At 39.7% G+C, this 14,653-nt stretch overlaps 1 protein-coding gene across 1 annotated transcript in view; it reads left to right on the top strand.

The window, feature by feature from the left end:
* The window catches only part of FBXO16 (F-box protein 16), a 54,568-nt gene that overhangs the window by 24,004 nt on the left and 15,911 nt on the right, over positions 1-14,653 (top strand). Inside the window, 3 exon segments of the mRNA XM_081237008.1 lie at positions 938-1,102; positions 5,149-5,381; positions 11,585-11,687. Coding sequence (XP_081093134.1) covers positions 938-1,102; positions 5,149-5,381; positions 11,585-11,687 — 501 coding nt within the window.

Here is a 14,653-nt window from a genome sequence, read left to right as displayed (position 1 = left end):
GTTGAGAGTCCGCCTGCCGATGCAGGGGACACGGGTTCGTGCCCTGGTCTGGGAAGATCCCACATGCTGCGGAGCGGCTAGGCCTGTGAGCCATGGTCGCTGAGCCTGTGTGTCCAGAGCCTGTGCTCCGCAATGGGAGAGGCCACAACGGTGAGAGCCCCGCGTACCGCAAAAAAAAAAAAAAAAAAGAAAAAGAGGCCAGTTTTCCAAGGATGAAATTTGAGTTTGAAGGTTAGCTCTCATCTTTGCAACTCTTGATAAGAGATATAGAATGCCTAGTCTCAACTTTATTTATGGACTTGACTCTAGTTTCTAACAAAACTTACTCAAAACCTGAAGTAAATTATTGTAAGTACTACTACACATAATAGGGTCACCTCCACTATTTGCTGGATGTGTAGGATTGACACTAAAGCTATGGAAATGGAATGTATAGAACAAATACTTAATGCTCTATTGAAACTTAAAGGCTATTTAGGACACTCCAAGGTAGTATTATCAATGGTATTCCCTTTATAACATTTATATTTAGTTAAATCATAAGAATGGAGGGAAAAAAGGAAGCATATGATGAAAAGAATAAGCAATGTGCCAACCGGAGTTTCTGTAACTTTCATATGGAGACCTTCAGGAACCTTTAGGAAGTTCCAAAGTCTATCTGAGCCTCAGTTTCCTCATTTGCAATATGAGAATAATAATTACACTTCCCTCCTTAGGTTGCTATGAGAATGGTTAATAGGTGCTCAATAAACATTAGTTGACTCTGATTCTAAGTCTGAATTAACATTAAAAAAATCCTTCTGCCTGGCTAGGCAGCACTTCAGGCAGTAGGTAACTAAGCTGTGATCTGGAGTAAAGGGACAGCTCAAAACCTAGAAAAAGTGAGCATGTAAACTGAATAGTTTTTTTTTTTTTTTAATTTGTGTTGTTTTTCCAGGTGAGCTGGCATTGGAAGAACTTAACTGAACTGGATCAGCTCTGGATGCTCAAATGTTTACGGTTTAATTGGTACATCAATTTCTCTCCAACTCCCTTTGAGCAGGGTATATGGAAGAAACACTATATTCAAATGGTGAAAGAACTCCATGTTACCAAGCCCAAGGTAAATCTGGGGAAAGAAGCAACAAAATTACAAACATCCACTATGTAGGAATTCTAGAACTAAGACTAACTGATCAATCTTGAAGTTGGGGAAGGCAGTTGACTCAAAGGAAATATACTGTTCATGTGACTTTAAAATTCTCCTTTTCTGAGAACTTGTTGGCGCTTTTCAAGATATCCATGTGAGTTGAGAACTGTCACCTGACACTGCCAAACCACAGTTCCACCCAGGTTAGGACTGGGAGCTCCTCACTCTTCAGATTCCTGGATTTCTGTGTCTCTGGTGCCTATACCACAGAGTTCTGACACTGGGATTCTGGGGGAGTGTGCAGTCCTTATTACCTATGGGTCATCACACTTTACGTAACTGATCCAAATTTTCTATGATTCTACCAGACGAACTGGTTTATTTTTGTATCATTTATAAAGAAGAGTTTTGCAATAAATTAGTAATTAGGGAAGGGCATAATGGGTATGTTAAAGTTTTTTTACCCTAGAAACTAGCAATGTAAAGCATTTACATACAATCATAAAAAGTAAATAATGTGAGCATAATATTTTCTAGTGGTTTTGCATGCATTATAACCAATGTTTATGTTCATTCTTGTAGTCACAGTTAATTAGGTAACTTATGGGAAATTTTTATGAGCTTTTTCTTTATGGCATGATCTAATATATACTTACAGAGTTATGCATTGTTTTGTACAGTAGATGAGTTCCTGAAAAATTATGTGTAAATTAAAAAATGTTAATGATTTTTAAAACCACAGGGGTTTTCTGTAAAAAAGCTGCAGTGAATCCTTTTCAAATTGAAGAATCCGTTTGAAATATGAATAGTCAGCTCCTGAGCTGACTATTTAGCGTGCTCATTTAGGTTTCATTCTATTGTTTGCTCGAAGAAGCCATCTACATTTAATAGAGTAATAAACTATGCGTAATTAATATTGTTATAATTGCAATGATAAAACTAGTCTTTCTGAGTTCAATAATTGGTGTTCTCCATGAGGATTTCTTTAAAAAAGAAATTTTTAAACTGAACTGGTAGACAAGTTATTTTAAAAATTACAATAGCTATGACTTTTTTATCAAAAGACTTCTTTTTTAAAAATTTATTTATTTTTATTTTTGGCTGCGTTGGGTCTTTGTTGCTGCGCGCGGGCTTTCTCTAGTTGCCACGAGCGGGGGCTACTCTTCATTGCCGTGCGTGGACTTCTCATTGTGGTGGCTTCTCTTGTTGCGGAGCACGGGCTCCAGGCGCACAGACTTCAGTAGTTGTGGCATGCAGGCTCAGTAGTTGTGGCTCGCGGACTATAGAGCGCAGGCTCAGTAGTTGTGGCGCACAGACTTAGTTGCTCTGCGGCATGTGGGATCTTCCTGGACCAGGGCTCAAACCCGTGTCCCTGCATTGGCAGGTGGATTCTTAACCACTGCGCCACCAGGGAAGTCCCCATGAGGCTTTCCTTGACTCTAGTTCTCAATTGTAGGCAGGAAATGGCATTCAATGGCTGAAGCATGGGCTGGTCTGAGGCAGAGGAGAGAAAAGTAATTAACCAACTTGTAGAATGAAAAAAAAAATTTTTTTTTTTTTTTTTTTGCTGTACGCGGGCCTCTCGCTGTCGCGGCTTCTCCCGTTGCGGAGCACAGGCTCCGGACGCGCGGGCTCAGCGGCCATGGCTCACGGGCCCAGCCGCTTCGTGGCATGTGGGATCTTCCCCGACCGGGGCACGAACCCGTGTCCCTTGCATCAGCAGGGGGTGCTCTCAAGCACTGCGCCTCCAGGGAAGCCCCTGAAGAAAGGTTTTGAGTATTATATATAATACTGACTTTAATGCTTCGTCTTCAGCAATAACTCTTTCTCCACAAAATATTTATGCATAACTATATTTTAAAATAATGAATCGTTCTGATGCAAGAAAATTGCCACATCTTTGTTTAGTATTAAATTTCTGTAGGTAGTACTTTTTAATATACCAATTTTAATACCAATGCTACATAAACTCTTTCAGAAAATAGAGGAAGAGGGAACACTGCCCAACTCATAACCTTTGTACCAAAACTAGATAAAGACTTTAAAAGAAAACAAAACAAAACCACAGACCAATACCCTTCATGAACACAGACACAAAAATCCTTTAAAAATATTGGCAAATTAAATCCAGTAATATATAAAAAAGAATAATAAATGATGACCAAGTGGGATGTATCCAAGGAGAATAAAGTTGGCATAATATTCAAAAATCAATCCATGTAATTCACAGAATAAAAGAGAAAAGATGTATGGTCATTTCAATATATGCAAACAAAAGTATTCAAAATTTTTTCAACATTCACAATTTTAAAAATTCTCAAAAAGACTTTGGGTAAAGGGAACAAGATTTTTGTTTACTTAACAGAAAAGTCATCAGTTTTTCTTTATTACCTATTCTGTTAATGGGTCAAATATTGTGTACTTTTCAGAATTAATGATGCTTTTTTATATATAGTTACTAGCATGCACGCCTAAATTTTCTCCCCTGAAATTGCTTTTTATTATCATGTATTATTTATTCTCAATAGTGTTAAACAAGACTTCTTCCAGCAAAAACAGACAGATTTCATTCAATATGAACTCAGAGAAATGAAATGAATGTCCATTTTATTTACTTTATTTTATTTTATTTTTTTGTCCGCGCTGTGTGGCTTGGGATTTTAGTTGCCTGACCAGGAATCGAACCCGAGCCCTAGGCAGTGAAAGCGCAGAGTCCTAGCCACTGGACCACCAGGGAATTCCCTGAATGTCCATTTAAAATGAGATCTGCACAAAATATTGAATACTAAACCAGTAATGAGCTATCAGTTATATAAATGTAAAATGTCTTCTTACTCTATTAATTGCAATCACTCACTAAATGAATAAATATTTATTAAATACATAACAGTATTTAACCCTGCTTTCTGGAAGCCTAGTCTAGTGGCCCAGGACACAGACAAGCAAATAATAACAACATTGAATACTAAGTGCTATCTGGTAATAGAAATATATACAAAGAACAGTTGAAACAAGGATAAGAAATTAACTGACTCTGCTTGGAGGGACTGGGGAATTTTTTAATTTTCACAAACAAGTCAAGCAAACCAATTTACTGAGCAAAGCTTCCCTAATCTCTTAAAGAACAAAAAGTAAACCTTTTTTTTTTTTTTTTTTTTGCGCTACACGGGCCTCTCACTGCTGTGGCCTCTCCCGTTGCAGAGCACAGGCTCCGGACGCGCAGGCTCAGCGGCCATGGCTGACGGGCCCAGCCACTCCGCGGCATGTGGGATCTTCCCGGACCGGGGCACGAACCCGTGTCCCCTGCATCGTCAGGCGGACTCTCAACCACTAAAAAGTAAACCTTTAATGGCTTCTCAGCATACCACTACCACTTCCCTTAGGCTACAACCACTTAAAAACCTTATGAATTTTATACACAAAAAATAGACTTTCATTTTGGGCAATTAAAGCAGAAGTATTCTTTGCGAACGGCTGAAGTTTTGATAACTGATAAAATCTATGAAGTCCACCCCTACATAATCGAAATTGTCTCTGTGTTTTAGGTATACTTAGGGCTGGGGTACTTTTTTTTTTAGAATGTGTATATTTTTATGAATAAATTAACTGCAGTTGTGGAAAACTGTACAGTGTTATTGTAGGAGAGGGGACAGTTCAGGATAGAGAGGTTCAGTGTGTGGACTTGAAGCAGGATAGTCCTGGATTCAAATTCTGACCCTGGGTCAATACTTAGGTAGTAGTAATGAGCAAATTAATTAGTTTATCCTATTTCAGTTTCCTCTTCTGTAAAATGGGAGTAGTTACAATTACCTTTTAGAGTTATTGTGAAGGTTAAATAAAGTAACACATGAACACTTCTGAGACAGTGCCTGGCACATAGCAAGTAGTCCTGGGTTGGTGGCTGCTATAATCATTGTCACCATTACCATTGCCATCATGGTGATGATGGTATTCTTTGTTTTACTTCTGTTATTATGATAGTATTTTGAGAACAGAAATAATTAATTTTCTTCTTCTAGACACCTCCAAAAGATGGGTTTGTGATCACTGATGTTCAACCAGTTACAAGCAGTTCTCCAGAGGAAAAGCCGTCCGCTTCATCAGCTTTCCGGTCCTCTTCCTCTTTGAGAAAGAAGAACCACCCAGGGGAGAAAGAACTCCCACCCTGGCGATCCTCTGACAAACATCCAACTGATATCATTCGCTTCAATTACCTGGACAACTGTGACCCCATTGAGCAAAGCTGGCAAGGGTGAGAGTCATGCCCTTCTCCACTTCTTTTGCTTTTAGAAACAATCTACTGGTACTTCAGTCTATGAAAAGATGAAAACAGAACTTACTGTGACATACAAATGCTTTTCACTACGTAGAAGCAAAAAGTAATTGAAAAGTAAATGAACCATTATTGGTAAATTTGCCCGGTTCTTTAGGATTTGTTTGCATTTTGTAGCTGTAATGCTTTCCTTACAGCTTCTTTTAATATTTTAATACCTCAGATTCCAATCCAATACCATAAAGTTCATTCTAGTCTTTTCCTTTTCCACAGTTGTATCTCCCTTCTGTGACAGAGGGAGGGATATACAAATATGTACATCTCCGTATACATATCTCCATATATATACATATATAATTTTGATTATATATTATATGTACATATATAATTTTATATAAAATGTATTATATATAGTACATACACAGAGTATATATCTACTTAACAAATTCTGAAAGTAATTTCAGAATTGCTAACTAATATCATTATCGAAACAAATCTACTAACTAGAATTCAATATTTGTTTCTGTTTTTTTTTGCCTTTAGCCTGGGTATATACTCATACTACTGCGTTCAAAAGTCATGTGGGTTCTTTTCTTTAAATATCCCCTTCCCCATGTGAGTATGTTATGTGATTCTAGAGTTAAAACTATGTAAAACTATACAAAAAGCATACAGAAGGTGGACTCAGAGAATCACCCCTCCATCTCCTCCACTCTACCGCACACTCATCTTTTCCACCCCATTCCCACTTACAAATCCCATGCGTTTCTGGTTTATCTCCCAGTGTTGCTTTTTGCACAACGTTGCAAAATATGCCATTTTTCAACTCTCTGATCGGCAAAAACTTTAGAGTTTGACAGTATATTCTGTTGGTGAGGCTGTGGGCAAGCAGGCACCCTCATACACTGCTGGAGGGAACATACATCAGCTCAAACCTTGTGGAGAAAAATTGTACAGCATCCAGCAAAAAATATCTGTATTTTTTTTGACCCAGCAATCCCACTTCTAGGAATCAACCTTGAAAATACCAAAAGTACGCCAGCACAAGGGTATTTATTGCAGTATTGTTTATGATTTTGAAATACTGGAAATAACTTAAGTGCCCATAAATAGGAGAGTGTTTGTTGAATAAACTATCTATGGTCCATTCACACAATGGAGTAATAGGCAACTGTAAAAATGAATGAGGAAGATCTCTATGAAAGGGTAAGGAGTGATTTCCAGGGTACATAGTTAAGTGAGAAAAGCAAATTGCAAAAGAGTGTCTCTAGTATCCTACACATAATGTAGAAAGAAAAGAGAGTAAGAAAATATACATCTGTAGGTACATATGTATCTGTTCAATTGTTAACACACACACACACACACACACACGCACGCACACAGGATAAACAAGAAATTAAGGAAACAAAATTTGAAAATGTTTTAATACATTTTTCATAGTTTTAGGTTCTATTTCAACAGATTAACATCAAGGCAGCATAAGATAGTGACAGTGTACAGGCTCAGGGGCCATACTGCATGGGTTCAAATCCAGACTCCCACACTTCTAGCTGTGTGACCCTGGGGAGTCCCTTAACTTCTCTGTGCCTGTTTCCACCTCTGTAAAATGGCAATAGTAGTAATACCTGAGTCATAGGATCACTGTGAGGATTAATATATGTAGCATGCTTATAATAGTGCCTGGCACATAGTAAGTAAGCATTTTTTTTTAGTACGATGGCTTCTAAAAGGATATTATTTGGCTAAAAAAGGAAAGGTAATCCCAGAAGGCTTGATGACTTAGGGACATTCAAATTACATTGGGGTCCTTTGGAGGTGAGATGAGAGTGGTATCCCTAATTAAGCAAGAATTGAGCTCTTTTGTTTTGTTTTTTGCGGTATGCAGGCCTCTCACTGCTGTGGCCTCTACCGTTGCGGAGCACGGGCTCCGGACGCGCAGGCTCAACGGCCATGACTCACAGGCCCAGCCGCTCTGCGGCATGTGGGATCTTCCCTGACCGGGGCATGAACCCATGTCCCCTGCATCGGCAGGCGGACTCTCAACCACTGCGCCACCAGGGAAGCCCCAAGAATTGAGCTCTTTGAGAGCACAGACTATGCCTTACTCATCTCTGTTACCACTGGCTGTCATTGCAATACTCATTGAATGGTTGATTTCAAAGGAAGTATAGCCTTTTGATTCATGAACTTCACATTCATCTAGTTGTATCAGAAAAAGTCTAAATAGTTTGCTGATAATTTAGAAAGTTCGAGGTGGGTGGCGGGGAGACAAGGTACAAAACAGAGTTTGAAAGAAATACTACTGTTTACATCTAAATGGGTGGAGGAGAAAGATACATATATACACATTCATATTTTTATATACATACAGTATCTCTGGAATAAACACAAGAAACTTATACTACCATTTGCCCTCAAGGAGAACGGTAAGTTGGAGACAAGGATGGATAGGAAAGTTTCACTGTATATCCTTTTGAACTCTTGAATTTGGAATCACTGTGAATGTATTAACTGTGTATTGGTCAGTGTACCCCTGAAGATAGTGTCTAAGTTTGTATGTGGCCCTTAGTCTGGACTAGGTTAGTAAATTAGAGAGAGGCAAATTTAGTTACCTAGGCATATGAATGGTACATTAACCTGAGAAAAACCAATAGTCTCCTGAGTTTTCTGTGAGACTCAAATAGTATTTGTGAAAGGCAATAATTACATTAAATGTACTTAATACTCCAATTAAAAGGCAGAGATTATCAGAATGGGTAAAAAAGGCAAGAACCAACTATATGCTTTTTTACAAGAGCTACACCTTAAATACTAAGGCACAGTTAGGCTTAAAAATAAAGCGATAGAAAAAGATGTACCATACAAAGAGGAAGCATAAGCAGGCTAGAATGACCGTTAATATCTGTTAAAATAGACATAAAGACACAGTATTCCCAAACAAAAAGAGGGACATTTCATAACGATACAGGGATCTATAAACTAAACAGAAAGACATAACTGTTGCAAATGCATATGTACGTAATTACAAAGCCTAAAAGTACAGAAAGCAAACACTGAAAGATTTTAAAAGATAAACATACAATTCCACAAACATTTTTTTTCAAGTGCATGTGCTACATTCACCAAAATAGACCAGATGCTTGAACTCTTCCAAGAGTCAGTGCCATAGGGGGAAAAAAGAGGTGGGGGGAAATGTTCTAGATATAAGAGACATAACAAACCAATGCAGTTGGAATCTAGGCGGGATCTGGTTCAAAAAAGAAAGATTATAATGGGCACTTGGGATAATTGCAGAAAGTTAATATGGACCATATATTAAAATGACATTAAAGAATTACTGCTCGGGGCTTCCCTGGTGGCGCAGTGGTTGAGAGTCCGCCTGCCGATGCAGGGGACACGGGTTCGTGCCCCGGTCCGGGAAGATCCCACATGCCGCGGAGCGACTGGGTCCGTGAGCCATGGCCGCTGGGCCTGCACGTCTGGAGCCTGTGCTCCGCAACGGGAGAGGCCACGACAGTGAGAGGCCCGCGTACCACAAAAAAAAAAAAAAAAAAAAAAAAAAAAAAGAATTACTGCTCATTTTCTAAGGTATGATGGCACTAGTGTGGTTAGGTAGGCAAATGTCTTTATCTTAGGAGATGAGTGAAGTATTTGGGGATGAAGTGTCTGCAATTTACATTTTTATGGCCCAGGGGAGGGGAAAATATATATACACATGCACAGAGATGAAGCAAAAATAACGAAATGTTATCAGTTGTTGAATCTAGTTGGAGAGTATATGGGTAATCACTTTACTGTTCTTTCAACTATTCTGTATGTTTGAAATTTCTTAATTAAAAGCTGGTGGAGGGCTTCCCTCGTGGCGCAGTGGTTGAGAGTCCGCCTGCTGATACAAGGAACATGGGTTCGTGCCCCGGTCCGGGAGGATTCCACATGCCGCGGAGCGGCTGGGCCCGTGATCCATGGCCACTGAGCCTGTGCATTCGTTGCCTGTGCTCCGCAACAGGAGGGGCCACAACAGTGAGAGGCCCGTGTATGGAAAAAAAAAAAAAAAAAAAAAGCTGGTGGAAATTTTTGAAAATTAAGTATCAGGAAATATTTGGGCAAAGCTGGTCTTTTTTTGTTTTGTTTTGTTTTTTGGCGGCGCAGCTTGAGGGATCTTAGTTCTCCAACCAAGGATTGAACCTGGGCCCCCTGCAATGGAGGTATGGAGTCTTAACCACTGGACCGCCAGGGAAGTCCCAATAAAACTTTTTATAATGAAAATTCAAATATATGCAAAAGTAAAGAGAATAGAACCTCTTATAACCACCATCCAGCATTAACAGTTTTCAACACATGACCTGTCTGGTTTTATTCATTTCTCACCCACTCTGCTGTTCCCCCTGGTTACCTTGGAGACAAATCCAAATGTCATATTATTTCATTCATACATATTTCAAGGCCTCTCCTTAAAAGATAGACTCTGTCTAAAAATCATAAGATGATACCATATCACTTCTAAGTCAATGAATGATGCCTTAATATAATCAATCAAGTATCAAGTCAGTTTTCAGGTTTCCTTGAATGTCTCATAAGGGTTTGATAGTTTTAAACAGTTGATTTGTTTAATCAGGTCCCAAATAAGGTCTACATATTACATTTGGTCCATGTGTCACTTAAGTTTTTTTGGGTTTTTTGAACCGTAGGTTTCTTCTCTGCCTTCCTTTTTTTCCCCTTGCAATTTGTTTGTTATAGAAATCAGGTCATTTATCCTACAGACCTTCTCACTTTCTGGTTTTTGGGGACTGTACTCCCAGCATGTTCCTCTGTCTCCTGTACAAGTACCAGTCGTCAGATCTGGAGGCCTGAGTATATAATGCTCAGGTACTTCCATCATGAGGCACATGGTTTCTGTTTGTCTCTCTTTTTGTGATGTTAGCGGCCATTGATGATCATTGCCTTGGTCCATTATTTTAGGCAAACTTTTTCCGGAAAGGGCTGAACAGCAAATACATTAGGCTTTGCAGGACATATCTCTGTCATAACTGCTCAACTCCAACACTGCAGTCTGAAAATCGCCATTGACCATATGTAAAAAGTAAGCATGACTGTGTTTCAGTAAAACTTTGTTTACAAAAACAGGCATGGGTCTGCATTGGCCTCTGGGCTGTAGTTTGTGGATCCCTACTTTGTCCTATTACATACAATAGTTTTAGAAAACAAATATTAGTATTAATACAAACAACAAGATTACTAAAAACAGTTTAAGATTTCTTTGCCTGTGTTTTTGTCCTTAGGATATATTCTTCTAAGACTATTCAGACAAATTACTATGTTAAAGTCCCACGAAGTAATTCCTTTGTGTGGAGTAATGCCACCAACCGGAGAGATAAGATCATTTGTTTCATTTTTAGGAATTTTCTTCCTTCATTTTATTTTATAATTTTGATATGGTTCCAAAGTCAGATACACAAAACAAAGTGTATTTGGAGAAGTCTAGCTTCTGTTCCGACCCCTCCATACTGCTCCCTGTTCCTGACTGGACCACAAAGGAATCCTGCTGATAGGCAACTATTTTTCAAAATGTCGTGGTGCAGTCCTTCCATTAAAAAATATATAAACAAGGGGTTCCCTGGTGGCGCAGTGGTTGAGAGTCTGCCTACCGATGCAGGGGACATGGGTTCATGCCCCGGTCCGGGAAGATCCCACATGCCGTGGAGCGGCTGGGCCCGTGAGCCATGGCTGCTGAGCCTGCGCGTCCGGAGCCTGTGCTCCGCAACGGGAGAGGCCACAACAGTGAGAGGCCCGCGTACCGAAAAAAAAAAAATATATATATATATATATATATATAAACAAATACACACACACATACCTTTCTGAAAGAAATGGTGTCACACAATACATACCACTTTATCCCCCTTTCTTTTTTCATGTAACAATATATCCTGGAGATCACTCCACAGTTATATAAAGAAATATTCTGCCTTCCTTTTTATAATTCACAGTCCTCCATTGTGTGGATATGTCAGAGTTTATTGTACCCATTCTCTACTGATAGATATTTGGCTTGTTTCCAGTTGAGTGAAGACAATCTTTTAAACCACAGGTACAACAAAATCAAATGGACAAACAGCTATGCCAACCACCAAAGCTTTAAAATGATATTTATAATTTTTCCAATGCTTTCCAATTTACAGAAGAAGGAAAAGACACGAAATGACCCCAGATTTCAACCGACAGTCACGTGATAAGAAAAATAAATCACAGGACAGATCTAAACTAAGAAAAGCACAGTCACTGGTAAGTATTTCTTACAAAAGATTCCCCAACATAATGTTAATGATAATTGCTGGATCTCTAATCCTATTCGCAAGATTGAATTTGTTTTTTGTTTGTTTGTTTGTTTTAACTTTTTAAGTTAAAAATTTATTTATTTATTTGGCTGTGTCGGGTATAAGTTGCAACATGCAGGGTCTTTGTTGTGGCCTGCAGGATCTTTCGTTGCAGCGTGTGGGCTCAGAAGTTGCTGTGCGCAGGCTTAGTTGCCCTGGGGCATGTGGGATCTTAGCTCCCCAACCAGGGATCGAACCTGCGTCCCAGGCATTGGAAGGCGGATTCTTAACCACTGGACCACCAGGGAAGTCCCTGAATTTTTTTTTTTTAATCAGAATCATCAAGTGGTGGTTTAAATCCTAGTCTCTGGCACTGACTGACTAGCTGTGTGACCTTGAAGATGCCCTTTATTTTATCTCTCTGAGCCTCTGTTTTCCCACCTGTTTAAAAAAAGAGAGAGAAAAAAGCTTGGATGAACTGATGTGTATGAATCTGCTTTGAAAACTGTACAGTATAAAGGGAGCATTATTATCATTGGTTCTTTCTTCTTCTGTGAGTCCTTTGGGATCGGGGGAGGAGAGCCTATAGAAATTTCTCTATAGAAATTACTTATCTGTAGAGTGAAGGTTCCACTAATCTAAGAAAAAGGCATGATTTCCATAGCTTTCCTACCACCAATGGAACATGATTATAAAAGTGCATTTCAAATAACTTCAGAAAAAATGAATTAAGAACTTTTCTTTCCCTAATTAAAAGATAGCTAGTTGACTACCTAATAAAAGTCAGTGATTATGACTAGGGAGCATTATTATTTCATAGCAGACTTTCCCAAATTGTGGTTCTGTACCCCCAATAGATTCCTTTCAGCACACATGAGAATCTTTGGAGCAAAGTTGAAGGGAATAAGGGTGGAATAAACAGTTTCTATTAGTAGTAAAGATTTAGAAGAAGGCTGCGGATACACACTCAAGGAAAATTAATATAAAGTGGGTGTCAACTGGGAGAGGAATAAGTGTGTACTCATGAATAAATCACTTTTATAGTTCTCCTTTAAAGCTCAATTACTTTCTGTTTAAATGCATTTTCAAGTGTTATGTTCCAAAAAGAGAGATGAGCTTTTTAAGACAGGGTAGTCTGTATTCTGAGGAGCCAGTTTTGTTGGACTGGATGAGGCTTATCACAGACATATGTACAGATGCCCAAGGGAATGGGGAAGCTTAAAATAGAGCAGTAAAATTGTCAGTGAAAACCATTAATTGAGAAAAATAACTTTATGAGGCTTATCACCCAAGCCATTCAGGCATGCTTCTGCCTAGTTCCGTGGCCCCTCCTAGGCCAGAAGTAGAAGAGATATCTGGGGGAGAACAGGGAATTTGAAGGAAGATAAAAGTTGGTGATGTATGCTTACAAATTATCAGCACAATCGAAGCTTTCTCTGGCTTAATAAAAACCAAACAAAAATCAAAGGCTAAACAGAAACCTTCCCTCTGGGTTTTTGATGTTTACCATCTGACACACACTAGCTGGGCTTGCTTAAGTGAAAATAGTCATTATAAATTAACAACTTCAAAAGTTGTGCTAATTAAAGCTGAAAGGGAAGCTGGGACAAATTAAACAATGATGGAGAACCATTAAGCTATTAATAAGTGAAGTGTACAATTGTATCGATCTACTTGTATTGTTTCTGTAAATATGCTAATTAGAATCACTATTTCTGGGGACTTCCCTGCCGGTCCAGTAGTTAAGGCTCTGTACTTCCTCTGCAGGGGGCACGGGTTCCATCCCTGGTCGGGGAACTAAGATCCCACATGCCTCATGGGGAGGCCAAAAAAAAAAAAAGAAAAAAAAGGTTAAAAAATAAAAAAGAGAATCCCTGTTTCTGCTCAGGAGTTCTGAGGAGCACAAGGCATAATTAAACCCTCCAAAAGTGAGCTAGGATTTTTGACTCTGTAATGGTGTCCACGATAGGCCTGCTGTTTGGACCACAGGCTGCAGGTGGCTAAGGCCCCCTCCCCCCGAGGTGCCAGTTTGCCCCACTGCCCACCACATCCCTCAGAGGAAAAGAACAACCTCCTAGATGAGGCAAGGTGATTGTGAAAATGAAGAAGTAGTGGCAGTGGGGCCTGAGAGGAGAGGAAATGGGTATTGAGGAAATTCAATTAGGGGACATAAGAAAAGTAGGGAGTAAATAAAACTCCGACAAGTGCAGCTTGTCTCTTGTAGAGAGAGTGTGGTAGACACAGCCTGGGTGTGATTGCAGTGGAGAAAATCCCGTATTCATTAGATAGAAAATCCTTGCATCATTTAGACAGGTTTATCTAGGAAGATTCAGGAGGAACTTGAAACAGGTGACTAGGCAGACTTAGGGGAACACGTCATAAAGCCAGGATGAGAAGGACAGATCACCAAAGCCCAGGAAGGACCTGAGGCCTGAACACTGGAGTATTCCTTGCCCCTCTAAGTGGCAAAGGGGTATGTGATACTTGGAGAAGTTAAAGCTTTGTGAAATGGAGGGGTTGGGGACTTCCCTGGTGGCACAGTGGTTAAAAATCCGCCTGCCAATGCAGGGGACACGGGTTCCAGCCCTGGTCCGGGAAGATCCCACATGCCGCGGAGCAACTAAGCCCTTGCCCCACAACTACTGAACCTGCGCTCTAGAGCCCACGAGCCACAACTACTGAAGCCCGTGGGCCTAGAGCCCGTGCTCCGCAACAAGAGAAGCCCCCCACTAGCCACAACTAGAGAAAGCCCATGTGCAGCAATGAAGACCCAACGCAGCCAAAAATAAATAAATAAATGTTTTAAATGGAAGGGTTGGAAGGAAAAAAAAAGCATGGATGTAAAGTACAAAGAATATTCCTTAGGTCATCTCTCCAGGGCGTGGCTGTCAGCCCACTGAGACATTTTCACTTTTTGCCTGTCATTACTTAGAG

This window comes from Mesoplodon bidens (genome assembly GCF_964165515.1).
Source record: "Mesoplodon bidens genome assembly, chromosome: 6".
Classification (NCBI taxonomy): domain Eukaryota; kingdom Metazoa; phylum Chordata; class Mammalia; order Artiodactyla; family Ziphiidae; genus Mesoplodon; species Mesoplodon bidens.
The sequence above is the reverse complement of the archived record's forward strand: the minus strand, read 5'-3'. Positions and strand labels throughout refer to the sequence as shown.